Source organism: Ascaphus truei, unplaced genomic scaffold, assembly GCF_040206685.1.
Source record: "Ascaphus truei isolate aAscTru1 unplaced genomic scaffold, aAscTru1.hap1 HAP1_SCAFFOLD_2789, whole genome shotgun sequence".
Classification (NCBI taxonomy): Eukaryota; Metazoa; Chordata; class Amphibia; order Anura; family Ascaphidae; genus Ascaphus; species Ascaphus truei.
In genome coordinates, this window is record NW_027455738.1 from 8,524 (window position 1) to 31,640 (window position 23,117).

At 44.3% G+C, this 23,117-nt stretch overlaps 1 protein-coding gene across 2 annotated transcripts; it reads right to left on the reverse strand.

Moving 5' to 3' along the window:
* Nucleotides 1-3,099: 3,099 nt before the first annotated feature.
* Nucleotides 3,100-19,881, reverse strand: SFRP4 (secreted frizzled related protein 4). Of its 2 annotated transcripts, XM_075582929.1 has the most exons (6): nucleotides 18,879-19,678; nucleotides 17,929-18,009; nucleotides 17,421-17,486; nucleotides 16,048-16,246; nucleotides 7,972-8,035; nucleotides 3,100-6,313 (listed from the first exon to the last, which is right to left on the reverse strand). In XM_075582929.1, exons 1-6 carry the CDS (start codon nucleotides 19,315-19,317, stop codon nucleotides 6,134-6,136), a joined length of 1,029 nt encoding a protein of 342 aa, XP_075439044.1. In that variant the 5' UTR covers nucleotides 19,318-19,678; the 3' UTR covers nucleotides 3,100-6,133. The 2 variants fall into 2 exon arrangements, with proteins under 2 accessions (XP_075439044.1, XP_075439045.1); XM_075582930.1 differs by lacking the exon at nucleotides 17,929-18,009 and having other exon boundaries at nucleotides 18,879-19,881.
* Nucleotides 19,882-23,117: the final 3,236 nt, after the last annotated feature.

Here is a 23,117-nt window from a genome sequence, read left to right on the forward strand (position 1 = left end):
TGTGAGGTTTGTACATTAACCCTTCAGCTGCCAGAGGGGCTCCCATGGCAGGGGAAGGGTTAACTCCGTCTTTTCCACACACTGATTAATTAAGGGGGGATGTTTGATGCACTCATTTATTATATAACTCCTGGTATTGCAATTCTGAACTCCTTTAACCATTCAGAAAAAAAGGAAACATCTTAATACAATATTTACTTTGCCAGCTGTCAGGTAAAGAAAAAAAAAAAACCCATAAAAAGATAAATGTTCCAGTGTGCTGTGAACACGATCTGAGGATGAGGAACATGGATTTATTCCCTTAGCAGATTTTATCCAACATAAACTTTGTCTCTTGACAGATATTAAGCAGCCAACAAAGTTGCTAGAGTGCTGTAATTTAACAGAGTTCAACCACTGTTTTTTATGTTAAAGTTTTCCTGTGTCCAGTAGAAGAAAAAGAGCTGAGCACCCAAATCCATGCTACAGCTGCAGGGTGTGCCATTTCCCCCTCATATTCCAGTGTAACTTTATTCCATTTGGACAATTGGTTTCAGCAGACGCACACAAACCCTGATGTGTGTGGTCAAAACAAGTATAATACTTAATAGTGACAATACTGTGACTAGGGATTATCAAAGTGTGTTACAATCACCTGAATACGTTATAGTGAAAAGTGAAACATCGAATAACTGAAATAACATTCTGTTTTTTGTAGCTCCAAATATGAGCAATCAATGCCCCTCTGAATCAAAATAAATCTGTAATTGATTACTTTGCCTACTAGGTATAACGGTGTTGGTCAAAAGAGCCCAGGCATATAATTTCAGAAGTATAGAGCTGTATTTACACATCTGGGTCTGGGTGTCCTTGTACTTGTGTAGATTTGTGTATATCAATATTTGTTTAGTGTGTCTTTGTGTATACTGTGGTGTACGGTGCATGTATGTAGGGCATGTGCATTAGTGTGTGTGTGTCTTTATGTGTATCTGTGTGTGATATGCATTTATGCAGTAGGATTAAAGAGGGCATCATTATCACAATATGCTTACAAAATATTTGACAATCCCGATTTGGGAGGATTTTATTTTATCTTAAGGTTTTATATCTAATTAATTTTATTAGTTGGGTTTATAGTAATCCCCGGTGTGCTTTGTGTGTATTTTCTTTTGTCTTTTGAGGTCTCCCGTTTGGGAGTCCATATTTAGGAGCATTTTGGGGAGGTGCTCTTGCACACTCGGCTGCAAGGGGAGATTTACTACAAAAGAATACCGCTGAGCACGGAAAGCTTACTGTTTATGTTTTACAAAATATTTGCCCTATCTGACTCCAACAGATATTAGCCCATATAGTTACTAAGCAGTGCTCTGAAGTGCATATGGCCTACATTATTTTCCACCACTGGAAAGTGTCTTTTAGTAAATATGGACATTCCTACTTGCTAAAATATTGCTTATGCTTAACCTTCTGATTACTTTTCTACACACCAACAACCGTATGAAATATCCAAGGAAAAGAGCGGAAGGAAAAAGGGAAAACTCTGGGAAATCTCTTCATCCTCCCAGACATGCAATGGAAGGACTGAACTGATCAGAGAGAATAGAGACATTCTACATTGTTCAACTATTTTTTTATGAGACTTGGTGATAAAGGGAGAGCTAGCCAGAGTGCCTTCTGTTGACGGCTGAGTTTGAGAATAGCCACGACAATCAGAATACAATACTTTAATATTCAACAACACATAACATCGAATGCTGAATATCATTTTGAATGTATACCATGAAATCTTTTACAGAACACATGATGAACAATACTGTATCTAATGCAATAGATTGCTTTAGTGAAAAGATATTGTCAAAACTCCAGTCTGCCTGTAGTAAAAAAAGGTGTGTGTGCCGAGCACACGCATTTGAAGTGAAACCTCTGTCTTTTGTTGCTGTTTAGTCACAAAAATTGTGTTTGTGATGGTGCTGTTTTTCATTAAAAATCGAAATACAATTTCAGTGACAAAACGCAAAGAAGTTTCATTTAGAACTCACGTGCTCAGCACACACTCCGTTTTAGCTATTTGCACTTCTATATTTATACTGTGAATTCCTCGTGTTTGTTTGTGTCTCTGTGTGTGCGTGACAGGGTGCGTGACAAGGTGACAGGGTGGGTGGGTGACAGGGTGTGTGGGTGACAGGGTGACAATTTGTGTGGGTGACTGACCTGGGTGGGTGACTGATCTTGACTGACCTGGGTGGGTGACTGACTTACTGACCTGGGAGGGTGTGTGACTGACCTTTTGACTGACCTGGGTGGGTGACTGACTTACTGATGTGGGTGGGTGACTGACTTACTGACATAGGTGGGTGGGTGACTGACTTACTGACCTGGGTGGGTGACTGACCTTTACTGACTTACTGATGTGGGTGACGTTCTTAATGACCTGGGTGGGTGGGTGACTGACTTATTGACCTGGGTGGGTCTTTCCAGTCGCCCATGATCAGCCCCCCCACCTCTCCCCCTGGTGCAGTGAGCAGGCCACCCCCCCCCTCAATGACGCAGTGAGTGTGAGTGGCCCGGAACAGCCCGCCTCCCTCCCGTGCAGTGAGTGGCCCGGAGCAGCTCGCCCCGCCATCCCCCTCCCGCTGGCACAGTGAAGTGGCCTGGAGCAGCCCGTACCCCCTCCCCGGCATTGTGAGTGAGTGGGCCGGTGCTGTGAGTGGATCGCACCTCCCCCCCCCCCAAGCGCTGTGAGTGAATGCCCCACCTGGCGCTGTGAGGGGGTAACTCATTTGGTAAAGTAATTGTAATCTTCACATTCTCTCAACTGCTAAACACTTCAGTCACCTAAGTTCAAAGTATAAAAACACAAAATGAATGTTACGTTGATATACATGATGATGTAGCCACTTAAGTGTGTCCGTCCAGCGCTGCCTTCCTCTTCTCCACGCATATGCCGTGGGTCGTGGGGTGTGTGTGTTTCCCTGTCCGTCCAGCGCTGACTCCTCCTGGTGGAAGCTGGCAACACTGACGGCCTCTTCTGCCGGAGTGATGTCACTTCCGTCACCACTGAATTGCGTCTCCAATCAACACATTCACACCGCTAAAGAAGTTTCACTTCAAAAGTCTGCTACATTTGCCCAGTTCGTTAAGTTAAAAAAAAAGCTGTTATTTTTTTCACTCATCAAATACATTATATTTTCTGACATTGTCAAGTATCTTCAGAAACACAAATTGGAATGCCAAAAGTATATACTGTACTGTATAATTTGCTAGGCAAGTGAAAAATGGTTATCCTCTTTGACATTTTTCGTGACAAGTGTTTGCCATGAAAGAGAATGTAAATATACAACACTGTAAGGGTCTTTCTTAGCTGGCACTTATTAAAACAGAATATAACATCTTGCCCTTATAGTGTACAGTATATAATTACATAGGCTATTGTAAAATACAAAACCAAGAACTACCACAGTCTAAATAGTAATACTCTTTAATGGACCATCATTTGCTTTTGCATGGTTAAATTCATAGTGTACACGTTTTTGAAACTTTCTAGGTATCCTGTTCATGTGTACTGTACAAAGAGGGTTTTTTAAATGGTCTGTGCACTATTATTTTATCCATAAAAACTCTCATGTTGGTTAGTGGGGTAAGTCCCGCCCGGGATGACCAGGCACACCCCGGAGGCCCCAGCTTGAGGGGGAGAGTGGGGCTGAAGGGAGTCAGGACCCTTCCTATAGACTGTTGATGACCCCCCCCCCAAGAGGTTTCAGAGGCCCGCACTCTTCCCCACAGCAATTAAACTAGTTACCAGGGAGAGAGCAGGGCCTCTGTAGCAGAGCTGCCCTCCTCCATGACGTTGCGGTGTCATGTGACGCTGCATCATCATGGCGACGTGACATCACATGGTGACATGTGAAACAGTGACATCATGACGCAGCGACGTCATGACACCGCGACATCATGACAGCGCAATGTTGCTCAAGGGTCCCTGAAGGCATTGTTATGCCACTGATGTTGGTTCATTACAATTTAACACAACATATGACAAAGCTACACCTCTCCCGGACAAAACACAGCTGAGAGGAACTTTAAACTACAATCTAAATAGTAAAACACTGAACAATGAGCTCCTTTGTCTTTCTTTAGGAATTCTGTATTTTAAATGCATAGGTGCTTACGTGCATATAGTATAACATGTTCAAAATCCTGCATGCTCACATTCTGTGCTTCATACTGTCTAAGCTCTTGGAAACTTGAAAAAAGCAAAATAGCTTGTACACATTGATCAGCTTTGGAGACATTATTCTTCACGTACCGTAGAATAGATAATTGTGTATATACAGTACTTAACAATGATAGCACAATGTATTTGTATCCTTAATACCTCTTCTTCTGGTGTGACCACATGAATCCCTCCCGGATAGACATCAGAAGAGAATTTTGTACTGTAGCCTCAAAAGCTCATACATAGCAACCTTTATAACCAGCAAAGGTAAATATAATTCTAATAGAAGCTTATGATATTGTTTGTCCATGCATTTATGCTACAAAACATTAGTTGCTAAAGCCCGTCCTATACAATCTCCTCCGGGTGCATCAAAGTTTGACAGTAGAATGCTGTTGAATCTTCTTTGTCCTGCTGACCAGCTATGGTTAACACTGAGATACTACAGTGGGCCATATTTACTGTGCTATGCTATTCCACAAAACTCATTGTGGTGCCGGTGAATTGGGCCGTAAGATGTCTGTCAGCACTGAAATTCGTCATATGGAATAGCACCACTTAGTAAATATGGGTCTGTGTGTCTGTCTTTTGGACCATGTTTACAGCAAAACTAAAAAGGGCTGTCCCTTCTCGGACCAAAGTTATCTAATGGCAAAGGCATGTTTAATAAATTAAATGTAGATTGACACTTAAAAAATAAAATAAAAAAAGAGGCAAGTACTGTAGTTTTAAATGTTTATCTAATCTGTCAAAATCCGTTTTCCGAAATTTCTCGCGGTTTCCGTTCAAAATCCGCTCCGCGGTGTAAACTCCGTCAAAGGATTGTTCCAGTTTCAATCCGTGTGGATTAATCTAAAACCACCATTGGAGACAATCCGTTGGCGGATGTTTAATGGCAGTTTTAGATTAATCTGCGGATTCCTCAATCCCTAGGCGGATTTTTTTTTACATCCGCGCACGGTTTCCGGAATCTGCGGATTGGAGTCTTAAACATCCGCCAATGGATTGCAGAATCTGCCAGGAGGATTGCCAGTGATAAAAAAAATCCGGAAAAGACAAATGGCCACTTTTGAGACTAATTTGCAGACCAAAGAAACCACCCGATCCAAATCCGCAAAAAAAAACGCCCATCTCTAGTAAATAGGTGATTCCTATACCCAGATGTATTAAATGGTGCTAAGTCTTAGTTAATACTGTTTAATAAATGTGGGCCATGAAGTCTAAAAAATGTTGGCTCCTCATAACAAAAAAAACAGCCATATTTTCCCAACCAGTCAGCACTAAGTGGGTAATCAGAATATTATGCAGTCAGTGGTCACTATTGGGTACATGTTCACTAAGTGGTGCTATGCCATTAAACGCCATTCAGAAAACACTTTATGATCCATTCAACTGAATGGGATGTAATGGCTCTTCTGTTGCCAGAAGGTGTAATATAGTATAGCACCACTTAATAAATATGGGCCTTAGTCTTTAAGCAACAACAATTTTGCAACACAACTGTCAAATATATTTAAACAACAGAAGCCAGCCTGAAGTACAATAGTAATAAAATTGCAATATATGCTATATGAACACACACATTAAAGACTGCTGATATATACTGTACGCAAATGTTTGACACACACATCAAACATCACGTGGGCAAATCCAGATGCTTGCTCATCAAGTGTACACAAGATTAAATGTGATACACTCATTCACTCAATGTAAAAGGCCTATTTACTTTAATTGCAAATCTAAATCTGTGGTTTGCAGTGGTCAAAAGTATTTAAAAAAAAAATTTCAAAGTAAAGTGCAGTAAATAAAAAGTCAATGCAGATTACTGCAGAGAGTTTCCAGGTCGATGAGTTTAGGAATAATATGTTCTGCCACTGAAGCCAGCTAGTGACCCTCATCATGCAAAATAATCGTCTTTCACTTGGAATATTTCACAGCTCATGCTCTTTTGTCTTTCTGATCCTTCATGGTTTTAATGTTCTTTTTGGGACTCCCGGATGCAGGGTTGGAACTCTTTTGGCTTGTTTTTGGCACGCCACTGCGGCCTGTGCGACTAGCGTTCTTGATCTTCTCTTGAGCTGTTCTCACTTGATGTTCTTGTAGAGTTTGCTCCCACCTCTTAAGAAATAAGAACACATATGTATAAATGACATGCATATACACAGTGTGGTAATCTACAGGATATCCACTGAAGCTGTAGTTCGGGCCGTTTTCGGACGGTAATCACTATTGAAGCAAATGGGGATTTTTGTCTGAAAACAGCCCAAACAGCCATATCTGTGGATATATAATAAGGCCCTTCATCTCTTTGCTGTATGGAAGGTCTGCACAGCAGTACACACCAGTAGTTTGCCAGAACCTCTGGCAGTAAGAGGTTGGAGCAGTAAGCCTCCCTACCTCCCAATTGACTATTTTGCCTTTGTTAACTAAGGGGTCTCTATCTGGGAACCCTCAGCTTCGGAGATATATCTGTATACAGTATATGCTGTTACTTTGAACATTAAAATGTCTGATGAATAGTGGAGTCTGCTTGTAGTAAGACCAAGGAAGCATTGCTATAAGAGACTGTATTTCAGACATCTTGGATCAGAGGGAGAGGTAGAAATGAAAGGTTTGATGATTATAGGAAAAATTAGATGAGTTTTCCTTGAGTTTAATCTATTTTTGTCAAACAGTCACTTACTTGAGAATATTTAATGCTAATAATTTAAAAAGATAGTTTCATATCAGCCTCATGAATAGTAGGACAATTCAACTACCCGGTGCTATTACAGTCATACACAAATAGTAGGGGTGGATTTAAAACCAGATTAGAAACATAAATCTGTCCAAAAGCTCACAATTTTCTTCGTGGTTTTTCTTTAGCATTAACCCGAGTGACCGAATGTCGTTGAGTTTTTGTTCGTTTCCAAGAGAAATCACAGCCTCAGCTCTAGGGGCTAGATATACTCAGCTCTGTTAAATCAGGGCAAATAACGTTAGGTTAAATAAATTAGTAACAGACATTATTTTCCCTGAGTCGCAAGCATGTCCATACTGTATGCATAAATAAAGGCTATTGTTTAACTCTGTAGCATAGGCTTAAATATCAAGTTAAAATAGCACTTCCTTGCGTTAGCTTCAAATAGTCTGGCATTAAGCCTGTTTCACCAGAAGGAGGCGTTATGAGAAAGAGTATTTAACTTTTAGTCCCAGGGGACTTGAGAGATTAGAGTTTAGTTGCATCCCAAGTGACTAACAGTATCAACCTAAACACATCTTTACACAATGTGTGTACAAAAATGAACACAACTGAAAAATCTAAGAAATATGCTAATTTCATTTTAATACACATTGCATATCCTAATGAACACATATCCCAGGATTCTCAGGTGTGTTCATCTCTCTCTCTCTCTCTTACTCACTCACTCACTCTCACTCACTCTCACTCACTCACACACTCTCTCTCTCACTCTTGTTATTCTCTTCATTGCATACAGTAGGAGTTACTATTAACCTAACCTAACGTTAATTTAGGTTAGCGCCATGCTAGAAAGCCTGACACAGTGCACCTGGGCCTTAGTGAAGTAAGACCGCTACCTCAATATTTCTCTGTACCAGAAAAAACTTTTTTGGTTGGACCATCTAAGTGAGATTATGGCTTTACACTAACACTAATGTAATTACATACTGTAGCTACAATTAAGCAAACTGAATAGTTCAAAAAAGTTTAGGAATGTGTTGTTAATCTGCGCAGTGGATATTAAGCTATGTATTGCCAGCAGTGTAATTATTACCTTGAACCTTTTGTTTAATTGGTCTTTCCATTTTTCAACCAAGCAGCCATCAAGAAGCATCATTCTGGGGATTAAGAGATTAATGTTGAATGATGAAAATATGAAAATAATAAATAAAGCAATCATTGGAAAGTACACTTTATTTCATTTAGGCAGTTTTATTTTCTTTTGTATCAGAAAATTTACCCGGGAAACAGAATCCACATATTTCTCGTCAACAATCAAATCACTCCCGTCAGGTTTGATTAATGTTTTAAAAGTTGCAATGATTAACAACAAAAAAAGCCGACTGTATTATTCCTGCTGTATATGGCATGTTATGGTTCTGGAAAAAAAATCACCTCTTTTTTGAAGGAGGAATGCATTACATTTTCTAGAGTTTGGGAGCCATGAATTTCTTTTATTAATGACCCAGTTCTCAGGGCGCATGCAGACTTACTCTGACTTGCTCAATGACATGGCTTGCCTGACAGTACAACAAATATTTCACTTAGGAGAGTTCCCTGAATGCACCACCTGCTCACATTAATTCTAGCCGTCTAATGCTAAGGCAGCATTTCCTTTTTGTTTTTTCTTCTCCCTGGTTCTCTGGGACTTTTATGTAATTTATAATGGCATTTATACACTGTATTGATCCCTCTGATGTTTTCTATTTTTTTATGTGTGTAGCGGTCATGTAAAATGCCTACAGTCATCTCTCCTGCTGGCAGTAAGGCCTGGTAAGTGTGGGCATGCCAGCAGTAATCATGGAGGTTTTCCCTCACACCCTGGTGGGGTGCTCTGTGTATGGCTGGGACTGGTCACATGCTCTGACTCCATGGTTAGTGATGTCAGAGGTGTGTCAGCCTCAGAAGCTTACATAAGGCACAGCACTGTGTTCTAAAGTGAGTTGCTGGAAAGTTCTACCTGAGTTGCTGTCTAGTTCAAGTCCAGTTGAGGAAGAGTTCTGTCAGTTATGATATAGTAACTCCATGGGAGGCTGTGTCCAGGGACCTGGCACAGGACAGTGATTCCTGCGGGAATAGTGAATCCCTGATCTAGGTGCTATACCTATCTAAAGGGAGCACTGGCGAGATGAGCGGCTGAAGATACTCCTTGTGGAGGGCAGCTGCCCTGCCGTGTCAATAAAGATGAGTTCAGCCAGAAACCCTCTCGTGTATCTATCTGGAATGAGTGTACAGAGAGGAGCACCACGGAGGAGTTCCTCGCCAGGATCATCCCCTTGCGGACGCAGGGACCCTGGTGAGGTGGAGGCGCTGCACTGGAACTAGGTGAGACTCAGCACACTACCTCAGCTGCCTGTCTGGACGGGTCCTCCCCACACACCATCATGCGGGAGACTCAGGAGTCCTGTAGCCAACAGGTGCACCATCAGGCATATCTACACTGTAATGGGGTCCGGTTAGACCACAGGGGCCAATGTGAGATTGGGTGGGTCAGGCCGGGCCAGAAATACCGTTACATTTGGAGGCGCTGCTGAGATCAGATCAGGACAGGCTTTTAGCTAGGTCACTTGGAAACAGGGAGAAGTGTCTGCTGCCACTTTGTGCTGCGTAGGGACGGACCTAGGGGTGGTCAGGGGCTGACGGGATATTGTCAGTTCGCAGGGACGACCTAGGGGCCTGAAAGGAGTGAGGGGTCTGGAGCCGGGTTATAGCTGACCGAGTCACCTTGAGGCAGTGCTAGTTGGTAGGATGCCAGAAGGGATAGCCTGTTAACTTGGTCAGGAGTCCTGGAGAGGGTCTGCGCTAGGCTGACCAAGACAGGTAGACGCCCCAAGTACTGCATGGCAGCAGAAGCCAGAGTACCTAGCCCATTCCAGACACTCACCATAGGGAGCACAGACTGGGAGGAAGGAGTCACAGCAGACACTGAGAGAGTGAGCCTAGCCTGAGGTAGTGCAACACTGGGTCACACCTAGATAAGGTACACATGTGGTGGTGCATCTGAAGCTAATCTTTATTGTACCGGTGTGGTGGCTGCCCCGCAGAACGGAGCCCCATGTACAGTAACAGCAGCGAGAAAATGGCGACCGCAAGAATGGAGGATCCGCGCGGTGCGGATAGTCCAAAATGGCGGACGGAGGCTAATAGAGAGAGCGCACATGGTGTGTGTGCGGGTAAAGAGGACATGGAACAATTGATGAGGCGGTACTACAGTCTTCGCCAGAAAGACGGAGAGGAGCTATCTGAGTTCCTCCTGCGGATTGGTGCAGTCTTGTGGGAGATGCGGAGAAGGGATCGTATCACGGCCACCGAAGTGGATATGTACTGTTGTGATCAATTTCTGAGAGGAGCGATGCCTGACCATCCTGTTGTGGTCATGATGAGGTGCTCTTGGATGCGGGGTGACCCCCTTTCCTGGAAGTGGCTAGTGGAGAAGATAGGGAAACACGAAGTTACAGCTGCTGCTAATATGGATAGCAGAGCGACCCAAAATGGCGGTTCCCGCTTCCCTGGGAGACCGCGTGGGCCAGTTGCAGAAAATTCTGCAAATGCTAAAATTGCAGAAAGTTGGCCGGGATTGGCGCCAAAGAGGAAACCACACCCTGCGGGGAGGTATGGCGCGAAAGCTGTAGCCGCGCCCTCAGAGACTGTGACGGACTTAGAGCCAATTAGGGGCCATAACGTGAAAGAGTGTGCCGCCCCTCCTTTAAATTCCACCAGGGGGAGCGAGAGTTTTGAGCAGTCATCAGCCATTTCTGTTCACCAGGAGGAGGAGCCGGGACTCTATATCAATATGAGTACTGCTGAAGTTCAGGCTGTCTTCAGGGAGAAGTTACTTAGTGCCTCCCATGACCAACACCCAGCTGTGGTGATGCCCCAGCCGGCGGACCACACCAGTGAAGCTGGAGATAAGGAATCACCTGCCCCGTTATCTATGGAACAGGAGAGACCACTGTGCAAAGTGTCCCCCGTAACCAGCACAACAAAGCGCGAGATAGACATTGGGGTATATCCCTATTTATTGCCAGGAGGCTCCCTGGTAGTCAAGGCGGGAGCGGACACAGCCATGCTGACGGCTGAAGCCCCGCGTGCGGCCTGCACCGAACCAGTTGATCCCGGAGAATGGGGATCGCTCCTAATGATCAGAACGGAGCCTGAAGAGAGAGGGGTCTACAACCGCGGTGAGAACCCGGAACCTCACCGTCGGTCCCCTGCGGGAGTGCCACTCCCCGAGTCGGAGTTCGGCTCCTCGGAAAAAGAACCGGCACTTACCTGTGTCGCGGCGGAGCAGAGTCTCGTGTCGCCGGTGCAGAACCAACCCGAGAGGCGGAGTCCCACGGCCGTGGTGACTTGCAGCGCGGAAGGAGGAGAGGATTCCATCCCGAGCCGACGGAGCGGTGAGATACATCCTTACCCTTCCCAGGCGCCGGTGGTGGCAACGGCGGAGGAAGGCCTAGCCCAGGCCCGAGCGGAGCGGAGAGCAGAACCCTCACTTCCGGCGGCGGATGTCGTTGTGGAGGAAGAGATCCCGCTTGGGGATCCACCGCAAGATGGCGGAGTATCCGGTTCCGGTGATGACGTCACTTCCGGCGGAGGTAGCGGAACGATCGGAGAAATGACAACAACGCCTCGGCGATCGGGCAGTGCTTCCCGATCACCTGTGTCAACAAAGAGCTGGCAGACTGAGAGGAGAGCTGAGACGGGTGAGGCCCAACCAGCGGCACGTCCGCACAATAATACGGGACTATCCGAAGGCAGAGAGCGGGTCGGAACCCCGCGGATGCCTATTACCTGTCCCTACGCCCAAACCCATGCCCTAGATAAAGCCCCTGTCCCAGTCACCTTTTCCCGTGGGTCCACGTCCAGTTTTGGAATGTCGGGAGGGTCCCAGGGAACCGGTGAGGAACGGACTGGGGAGAGACTGAACAGTTATGCTTCCGAGGGGGGTTCCAGGGGTGGAGGGCAACTGGGTATGGCATCAATGGCCCGGTGGGTACCTAATGTAACCGATTCGGCAGAGGAAAAGGTACCGGGATCATACCTATGGTCCAAGCCTCTTTCATCAAGGACCTCTGGGGTATCTTCTTGGGGGGATACAGAGGAGGGGGACTCACTAGAGTGGGGGTCTGAGGAACGTAAGGAGACCCGATGGTGGGCAGTAGGACAGTTTACACCTGTGCAAAGGGAGAGAGAGCTACAGGAACGGTGGTTCAAAATTGAGCGCAGGGAAATAGAGCCCCTATCATGGGTGTTGCCCGGACGGGCAGGGAATGCTGAGCTAATCCGATGTAGCCGGGCCGAGAGGGCCATTATTGCCAAATACAAGGCGTCCCACGGGTTGGAGTACCCGTATGTCCCTGAACCCCTTATGGAGGGAGAAATTGAGTTTAAGATGGGTTCCACTGGTGAGGATAGGGGATATGGTACTGATGAGGAGGAAGGATCAGGGGAAGAAGATTGGGATCCTGGCGGGTTACACGAGAAGTGTCGCACAGAGGGTTACAGCATTGCTGCTTTAAGCCCCGCGGACCATGCTGTGCGCAAGCCACCGTAAGAGGGTATGGTAGTACCACTAATGGATACTCCATAAGGGAGTAACCCTGGTTGTTATACATCTATGTTAGGATGTATCTGTAATGTTTATGATGGAGATATGTACTGTATTCATTTGTACTGCATTATGAGAAAATTTGTGTGATGTTAATTATGTTTCTGTTGCAGTGCTTCCTGGCAAGAGGTATCTAAATTTAGGTCCCAGCGAGGACGATGGGATTCACCAGGGGGAGAATGTAGCGGTCATGTAAAATGCCTACAGTCATCTCTCCTGCTGGCAGTAAGGCCTGGTAAGTGTGGGCATGCCAGCAGTAATCATGGAGGTTTTCCCTCACACCCTGGTGGGGTGCTCTGTGTATGGCTGGGACTGGTCACGTGCTCTGACTCCATGGTTAGTGATGTCAGAGGTGTGTCAGCCTCAGAAGCTTACATAAGGCACAGCACTGTGTTCTAAAGTGAGTTGCTGGAAAGTTCTACCTGAGTTGCTGTCTAGTTCAAGTCCAGTTGAGGAAGAGTTCTGTCAGTTATGATATAGTAACTCCATGGGAGGCTGTGTCCAGGGACCTGGCACAGGACAGTGATTCCTGCGGGAATAGTGAATCCCTGATCTAGGTGCTATACCTATCTAAAGGGAGCACTGGCGAGATGAGCGGCTGAAGATACTCCTTGTGGAGGGCAGCTGCCCTGCCGTGTCAATAAAGATGAGTTCAGCCAGAAACCCTCTCGTGTATCTATCTGGAATGAGTGTACAGAGAGGAGCACCACGGAGGAGTTCCTCGCCAGGATCATCCCCTTGCGGACGCAGGGACCCTGGTGAGGTGGAGGCGCTGCACTGGAACTAGGTGAGACTCAGCACACTACCTCAGCTGCCTGTCTGGACGGGTCCTCCCCACACACCATCATGCGGGAGACTCAGGAGTCCTGTAGCCAACAGGTGCACCATCAGGCATATCTACACTGTAATGGGGTCCGGTTAGACCACAGGGGCCAATGTGAGATTGGGTGGGTCAGGCCGGGCCAGAAATACCGTTACATGTGTTTTTACTGTATCCTAAAATACCTCTTAACCAGTTAAAAAAAAAAAAGGATACAGTACATGGAAAAAGTGGAATCTACCTTTACAATCTACCGTAATGTAAAGGAAAAGAAACGCTAGGTGAAAATTATGGTTCTTGCATCAGTTCTGCTCCATATTTGCCTGGATGCATCTTTCCTTCTTCCTTTTGTTAACTTTTGATAAAAGTATCAATGTTCTGTACAGTGACTCATCTTAATTTTATTTTTTATATAAAGCAGCAAAGAGATCTGCTTCCATTGTAGAGTTTTTTTGGGGGGGAAATGGCTGACATTTCTGCCATTGGAAACAAGGGCTTCTATGATGAATGATTCAATGCCTAGTATTGTGTGTTCCAAGAGGTTTTTTTCATAGCGATGGCAAATGTAATTGTGAAAATCCAGGCCATCAATGTCTCCCAGGGAACTTGACCTTATTCAACAATGTTTGTAAAAGTCCTAGCACAAATAACTGAAACAACCTTAGCCCAACGGTAAGTTCAGGTGAGAAAAGTGTCCTCTTCAACAAATGTATTACAATTCTCCACTGCAAATAGCATAAACTGAGCACAGATGTGCAAATACATCAGTGGAGTTCAAGTTGGCAGTGAGCCATATTGTAGTGTGGTGTCTGTTGATAGGAATTAGAGTCTAGTACTGGCAGCCTAAGGCAAATTATTTGCAGGCAGCGAGTGCTTGTCTAGTTGCCAGTAGAGCAAACAAGGAGGGTGCCTGGAAAGGTGCATTTGCACCCCCCCCAAGAATTTCATATATTGGTGCAAGGCGGCAGAGAAGGACGGCACGAGGGAGGTCCCCTCCCACCTCTACAAAGAGATGTAAACCAGCTCTTAATGTAAGGCTACAACTTAGAAAGGCAGCAGGACCAGAAGTACCAGAATCCCTTGAGTATAGGGCCCATAGAAGGAGGCCACATGGCAGGCAGCAGCCATTTAGTGCAGAGGCTGCCTACCATGTGACCTCCTCCTGTAATTTTTCCCTCAGAGGTAGGACTGGCACCCACTGCCTCCCATCTCTATCTCTGTGCTCACTGCCCCCTCTACTGCACCCACTTCCCCCCTCTCTCCCCCGTCTCTCTCTCCTGCACTCACTGCCTCTCTCCTGCACTCACTTACCCCCTGCTGCACCAACTGCCCTCTCTGCCCCCTGCCCCTTTCTCTCTGCCCACTGCTCCCTCTCCTACACCCATAATCCCATCTGTCTGTCTCACGCATGCAACCACTGCCCCTGTCGTGCCTTCCTGAACCCACTGCACTTCTGTCTCTGCCCACTGTCCCTTTCTCTGTCTCTCTGCATCCTGCAACCACTGCCCTCTGTTATTTTATATTCATAAAAACATAAGCATAGATGAGGATGAAGTTGCTAAGATACTATCAAAAAATAAAAGGAAACTAGACTTAGTTTTGTAAGTTGAAATGGTAGTTTATTCTTTTGTGTGCAATGATATATACATTAATATAGCAGTTATGCTGCACATTAATTTATTTATTAACAAACCAAAAACTTATCACCAACCAATATGAATTTCTGGTTTTGCCCCTGGTAGTTGCCATGCTGACATTGCAGAGCAAAGCATTAATTATCCCTAGTGTGGTTGTGTCTATATATCTGTACTCATATCAATAAGTTAATAGCATCAAGATAAAGGGCACGGTATGAAGCATGACAGTAGGACACAAGAGCACAAGTAATGATGATGAATATTTTGGTACAGTTCCTTTGCCACCTAAACAATCAGAGACTGATGATTATGCTCCAGCACAAGGAAAAAGAACGCTGTGACGTTCTAAACGCGTTGGATGGGTCTTTTGTCACATTAAAGTGCCCTTTTAATTATTTTTCGTTTTGGGTCCTTCCTGCTCCGTTTGTGCTGGTGCGCTTTTGGTCTCCTTTTTCCCTGTATTGCATTTAGTAGCTGCACAGCCTGCCTACCTACCCTACCAGGATGTGAGTATTTGCATATTTTCCTGGGGAACCTGCCAATGAGACCGATGGTAAGTGGGCTTGCACCATCTACCACCTGTCTTCAGGAGGATAGTACCCATACTTTTACACATTAGGTACTATGTAATTTGTTAGTACCCTGGTTTAGTGGTTTGGCTTATTTTGGGTTAATATACCTGCATTTGAGCGCTTCAGCTATTTTCTACACTGATGATTATGCTGACTGATTGACTTTAAACAGTGAAAGTCAATAGGAGGTTCCACATGCCTCAACCTTGACCTGCAAGGACACCAGTTCCCTGTCAGACCTTGCCTACGTCTACCCAATTGCCCACTCCACTATACAACGTGAGGAGCTGGAGGATGATGAACAACAGTTCCTCGAACCCTCTAAGTTTGCCAGGGCCCTAGGAAAGCCTAACAAGGCACCCCCAGCACTAGCCACTCTAGTAACAGGGTCTGCGATCGAACCATTAGATTTCAACCAAGAATTTAAAAAATAGCAAAAATGTTCCCAAAGCGAACTCTGAAACTTTCGCACATCTATATTCACAAAGCTTACCGTGAACGCCACTGATAACACATGATAAACACATCCTGATTGGGTAATAACTGTGGACACTGGCAGGATGAGTTCGTAATGAGAGGTACTTGAGACCTAGGGATTGCCGTTGAAGACTTGAGTGTCTCTTTAATTTCAACCACAGTGGTTATTTCATTGCAATTGCTTCTAGTGATGCTTTTAACTTTTGCATGGATTACTATGAAAACAGGAAAAGGAAATACTGTATCACATTTGTAAATTTAGTAATCACATAACAAGGCAATTTAGGTAAACACAATATTTCAGTTCACTTTGTTTTTCTTTTTCTTATAAGCCCTAGAGCAGAGATTTCTAGTGAATCAGGGCCTCCGGGCCTTATTCATTAAGCTGCGTTAATGCTGATAGCAGCGAGATAGTGGGGAACTGTCATTGACTTGGATGGTAGTTTTCCTGCGATGGACCTTGTATCAGCAGTATCGCAGTTAATGAATAAGGGCATTATTCTCTATGCTGTGAAACTGCTTTCCCATCGGAGAACATTTTACTGCCATTCAATTCTGCAGTCGGAAGCAGCTTCACAGTATATTAAAAAGGGGCCTCTGAACAGCATTATAAACATGAATATTAAATCTTCAATATATCAAGATATTCTTTCCCAATCTTATCCTCCTAGCATCTGTTTGTGATTTTGGGAGTAGGTGTAGTAAGGGCGTAGTTACACATGATAATGGGATGTATTATATTTTGCATCAATCATCTCCCTGCATTGTAAACCAGGGCTGAGGTGGCATCAAACCCTCTGACTAACACATTTGCATCATGTAAATAAAAACATTTCTTACATCTGACACACCTGCAAGGCAACTACACACACTTTGGACTAGCTTAATATACTGTATACACTCCCAAAAGACTCAGTAGTATGTAACTTCCCTGGTTGTTCATATTCAGTAACTCTCATGGGGATGGCTTCCAATAACTGGTTAATGGACCAGTGCTGTTCCTCACACAGTTGTATCAATCCCTGGGATAAACTCTGTACTTACAGCTAGCAGCATGGGATCCTGAGAATTGCCCTTCTGCTCCTGATACACATTTTAAGCAAGTACTATAGGGCTAAGTGAGTGTTTGTGTGGGTCTTTGTGTATCTTGGGCAATGTTAGTGTCTGGTAAGGTGATAGTACAGTATGTGAGTGGCGTTATAATTCCATTCAGGTTTTTACCATATTAAATAAAGAGTTTATCTGTCACATAGAAGTTTGAAACCACTGTCCTCCTAAAACATCTTTTTTATGGATATGTAGCAAGCTATCTGTCCTATGATTGGGATTTCTGAAACATGCACCTGCTTATAACTTGATATATAAGAGGTATTGCAACAAGTGACTTACCATAGTTGTAGTTTTTGGTCAGGTACGTTGTTAGGGTAGGTTTAATCGTTTTGCATTTGCATCGATCTGGGAGGAAGAAATTGTGGAAAAAATATATATTACATTAAATTAAAAAGCTTGCCAATTTACACATAGACTCTACATTTAATTCAATTATTGCTGTCGAGAAGACTAAAGATGGTCAACCCAATATAACAACATATTGTTCTGTTTTAGTGTACGATTAGTGGAATGCCTTTTGATCACAGTAGATAATGTATATACGTGTGTGTGTGTGTGTGTGTGTGTGTGTGTGTGTGTGTGTGTGTGTGTGTGTGTGTGTGTGTGTGTGTGTGTGTGTGTGTGTGTGTATGTGTGTGTGTATTTAAACGAGAACTTTCAAACATATACACATATATTATAAACTTTATATATAATATTATAAACCCTGCAATGTTGCAAACACTATAGAAGAATAAACAATATTTTATCAATCTATTTTGAAGACAACAAAAACGTTTTATTTTACCCATGTTTACACTTTTGCAGTGATTCACTCGTGGTCTTTCTGGGACTATAACATCTTGTGTAAACTCCATCCACTTTACATCTAAGAAGAACAAGATATCATTTAAAAGTAAAAAATATATATAAAATGCCCAACACAGGATTAATATGAGTTTTAAATACTCCACTTATACTGGATATGATTGCTCCACCACTGTAACATACATAATACATTTGAGTAAATCTTCTTCTGTAGAATTCTTATTTGTGCTAGCAGCATAAGACATGGCATTATGTTTTATAAAAATAACACCTTTTTAAATAAAAATGTAACATAACTATATCAGTGCTAGGATGGCTTAAATACACCAGACATTAGATCTCCACATTAGATCTCCACATTAAACACAACAAACGTTACCTCTGCCTTAAATGATTTCCTTTAGGTTGTTCATGTATTTGAACAGGTGTGAAAGTAATTTCCCACAATTATCACACACTTGCAACTTTACAGAAATTGAGATCCTGTAACTGAGGCAACTGAAATTCCACAGAACTAAAAATAACCGATCACGGTTCTTTATTGCTTAATAATTCTTCCAAAATGCTTCCTGTATCACTTTTACATTGCAGACTAGACCAAAAAAAGTATTGCAATTATCAGCACTGTGTCTATTTTTTCCTGTCCATAGCAGTTTAAAAGTGCAATTTATTGAAGTCGCATTTTATGCTATACAAGATGATTCTTATTTTGTGTGGTTTTTTTTTTTTTTTTTTTGCTATGACACATGTAAACATAGTGCTGGATATTGGTGAGATCATTTGACTGTATTTTGCGCAAAATGTTTTTGGAGAACATGCACTTGATGAGACCTGTTGAAATCAGGACATGATATGAATAAACTACAGTAGTCACCCACCCAGTGAGCCTGAAGAATATCCCACAGCAGTACATGCACTGTGTTTCCTCACCTTCAGGGAGATCTGTGACTATGGCTTCAGGAGAGATGCACACTCCACGGTCATAAACCGGCAGGTCATCACAAGCCAGGTTTTCTGGCCAGCTGTGGTTGTACCTCTTCATAATGGGCTCACAGCCATCCTTGGCTCGTTGGCACACAGACTTGCAAGGCTTGATCGGGTCGTGCAGGAACTCCAGGGTACAGATGGGTGCATACATGGCACAGAGGAAGAAACTCAGCACAGGACTGCAGTTGATCTCCACCAGCTCCTGGTATTGTTCTATGGCCAGGACGGCATTCTCCTGGGTGCTGTGGTGGAGGTGGTTGGGCATCCTGGTTATATTCCAGGGCATGTTCCTGCACATGGGAATCCTGACAGTTTCACAGGGAGCTGAGTGGACTCCCATCTTTACCCACATACAAAGAGCAGCAACAACAACCACAAACATCTTTGCAGAGCAGTGGATCTTCTGGTCTCCTGCAACCTTCAAGCTGAGAACCTGCAGGCACAAACTACTGTCCCACCCTCAGATATGGTATTGAGCAGGTTGATTGTGGCAGATCACAGCTCACGAGTAACTTGGTGAAATAAAACAGCAGTGCCAACGATCTGTGAACCTCTCAGTAATAGATCACAGGCTGAGAAACTCTCCTCCTCCAGCTTCCCAGACCCTACTGCAGATAAGCATGGACATAGTACAATTACTTTTATACCAGTGCCACAAGTGACGTGCACTACATCCATTTCTTATATGGCTGCATAATTCATTTCCCCCCTATGTCAGAAAGGGTTACATCACCCCCTCCCCCCCCCATTCGTTTTAATCCCAGGGCGACATCACTAAATTTCCCTACTATTTCCAAGATAAATTAAAGCCCTTCCTTTCTTTTCTTCAACTGTGCAATGGAAAAAAAAAGAAGTAGAAGGAAATGCCTCCCCCACCTGTTTCAGCTCTGCAGATCTTACACCAGCAGAACAAACCTAAGAAAAATATAGTGATCCTGTAATTGCAATGGGTATGACCTTGTAGCTGATCTCCCAGCTTTTACCCCTCCCCTCTCCACGTTTTTAAAGGGAGAGGATAGATGCCAGTCAAGTTGTCCTTTCGCTGTATAACCACAAGGGGGACAAGTAGCTACTGTAACATCATGCAGCCTTATATTATTTCAGTTGTATTGTCTCTGAGATCAACTGTTGCACTATATAGTTGTAAAAATATTTTTTTTACATCGATAATAAGAGTATTTAAAACAATGTGCTGTTTAAATATATGGATTCTAGTTTAACAGCCACATGAAAATATTTAACCTGTCCCTGTGCCTTTCTAGGTATAATGTAATGTCTTCTCCTTACTTTGTGTAATGTGCAAAACCAGATTGATCTACTGTATATACGTGCCAGCAACGAATAGTTGAAATTACTACTTTTTAATTTACAATCCCAGATTGCAACTACTTTTTTTTAATGACAAATGTATAGTTCCATTTTCCATTAAAACAATAAAAACATAATTGTATTATTTTCTGAAACATGGTTTAAAAATAGCTCTTCCTCAATAAATAAATATATATTTATATTAAAACAATAAAAACATAATTGTTTTATTTTCTGAAACATGGTTTAAAAATAGCTCTTCCTCAATATATATATATTTGCATGTCTTAGACAGGTCTGCAACCCCGCCTTTCACCATTATCACCCAGCACACAGCACTTCCACTGCAGCAAGGGATTCTGGGAAATGACATGCAAATTGACACACAGTGTCACCTTTTGCTTTAAAAACCATTTTTAACATGGTTCCCTATAGGCTTAAGCTTGCTGCATGGTCACAGCTTTAAGCACAGCCAAGGTTAAGATGCATAGCCAGAAACCCCACCCACAGACAGCCTATAGGGAACCATGTTAAAATGTTTTTTGAAGTTTTTGAAGCAAAAGGTTACACATGAGCATACAGGAATATTTCCATTTGCTATATTCTTTGCTGTGGAGTTTTTTTTGTCACTTTTTTTTACCCACCATAACTTAACTAAGTATATATAGATAGATAGATAAATAAGATTCGATTCGATAGGATAGATAGACAGACAGATAGATAGAAGGGTATACCTCCAGGCCACTGGGGGGTGAATAATCTCTTCCTTGCTCTGAAAGGACTGTGGCGGCCATGTTGGTAGAGGCGGACTAAAGAACTCTATATCCTTGAACTCTGACACAGAGCAAGGGTTACATATACTGGAACTGTAACAAATCACAGTCAGTGTGCTGGAGGAGCACATGTGGAGCAGAGACTGTCCTGGGAGCAAGTTAGGCTGCCTTGGACTAGGCCAGAGCTTCCCCTAGGCCCGAGCTAGGCCCTAACCCCTGAAGCTCAGTATTGTAGAGAAGGCCCATAGTTAGGGACCTTTTCTAATAGAGTTACTACCGGTGACACAGCGGAGCTGGACGGATTTCAACAAGGAAACCCTCATTCTTCCGTGAGCACGTGTGCGGCTGCCGGTGGTAATGAGAGAGGGGATTTGTGTCGGTAGGGTTGCCAGGTGGCTTGTCCAAAAATACTCAATGGACACAATACTCAATGGAAACAATACTGGACACCCACACCCCTAGAATACATATAAAAAATACCCCCACGCCCCCGAATACATATAAAAAATACCCCCACGCCCCCAAATAAATGTAAAAAATACCCCCTCCCCCTGAATACATATAAAAAATATCCCCACGCCCCCCGAATACATATAAAATATACCCCCACCTCCCCAATACATTATAAAGTATACCCCCACCTCCCCAATACATTATAAAATATACCCCACCTCCCCAATACATTATAAAATATACCCCCACCACCCCAATACATTATAAAATATACCCCACCTCCCCAATACAAAAAATACCCCCACCTCCCCAATACATTATAAAATATACCCCCACCTCCCCAATACATTTTAAAATATACCCCCACCTCCCAATACATTATAAAATATACCCCCACCTCCCCAATACATTATAAAATATACCCCCACCTCTCCCATCATCACCACAGCTCATCCTGTCCTCCCATCATAGGGTGACCAGGTGTCCCGGTTTAGCCGGGACAGTCCCGTTTTTTAACCTCTGTCCCGGTTTTTTTAGTCTCTGCCCGGCTGCTCTGCATGTTGTAAAATGTTCCATTTTTTGTGGTTTTTCCGCTTTTGACCATCAGAGCAGGGGGGGCAGCAGAGAGCAGACAATGCAGGGAGGAGAGCAGGGGCCGGGACTAAGCTGCGGAGCCCAGCAGTGAGACCCAGAAGTGTCAGTGAGAACTTCAGTTGTCTGCTGCAGGGCTCAAGATGGCTTCCCCACCCATGCAGGTATGGTCCAGAATGGGGGACACAGACACACACTCACACAATGGGGGGGGGGGGCAAGGGGGGAGAGAGGCACAAGCACAGCATGAGGAGGAGAGGCAGAGAGAGAGAGAGACACAGGCACAGCATGGGGAGGAGAGGCAGAGAGAGAGAGAGACACAGGCACAGCATGGGGAAAGGCACAGCATGGGGAGAGACAGTGTGGGGAGAGAGGCTCAGCATGGGGAGAGGGGCACAGCATGGGAAGAGGGGCACAGAGTGGGGGGGGGAGAGAGACAAAGAATGGGGGGAGAGAGATAGAATGGGGGGGAGACAGAGAATGGGGGAGAGAGACAGAAAGGAGGGGAAAGAGACAGAAAATGGAGGAGAGACAGAGAAAGGGGGAGGGAAAGAGAGAGACAGAATGGAGGGGAGAGAGAGACAGAGAATGGAGGGGAGAGTGAGACAGAGAATGGGGAGAGAGAGACAAAGAATCGGGGAGAGAGAGACACACAGAATGGGGTGGGGGAGAGAGAGACACAGAGAATGGAGGGGAGAGTGAGATGAGAATAGGGGTTGGGGAGAGAGACAGAGAATGGGGGGGGTGAGAATGGGGGGGAGAGCATGGAGGGTAGAGAGAGAATGGGGGAGGAGAGAGAGAATGGGGAGGAGAGAGAATAGGGGGACAGAGAGCCGAGAATGGGGGGGAGAGAGAGACGAGAATAGGGGTGGGGGAGAGAGACAGAGAATGGGGGGGGGGGAGAGCATGGAGGGTAGAGAGAGAGAATGGGGAGGAGAGAGAGAATGGGGGAGGAGAGAGAGAATAGGGGGACAGAGAGCCGAGAATGGGGGGGACAGAGAGCCGAGAATGGGGGGGAGGGGGTGAAGAGACATAATCGGGGGGGGGAGAGAGAATG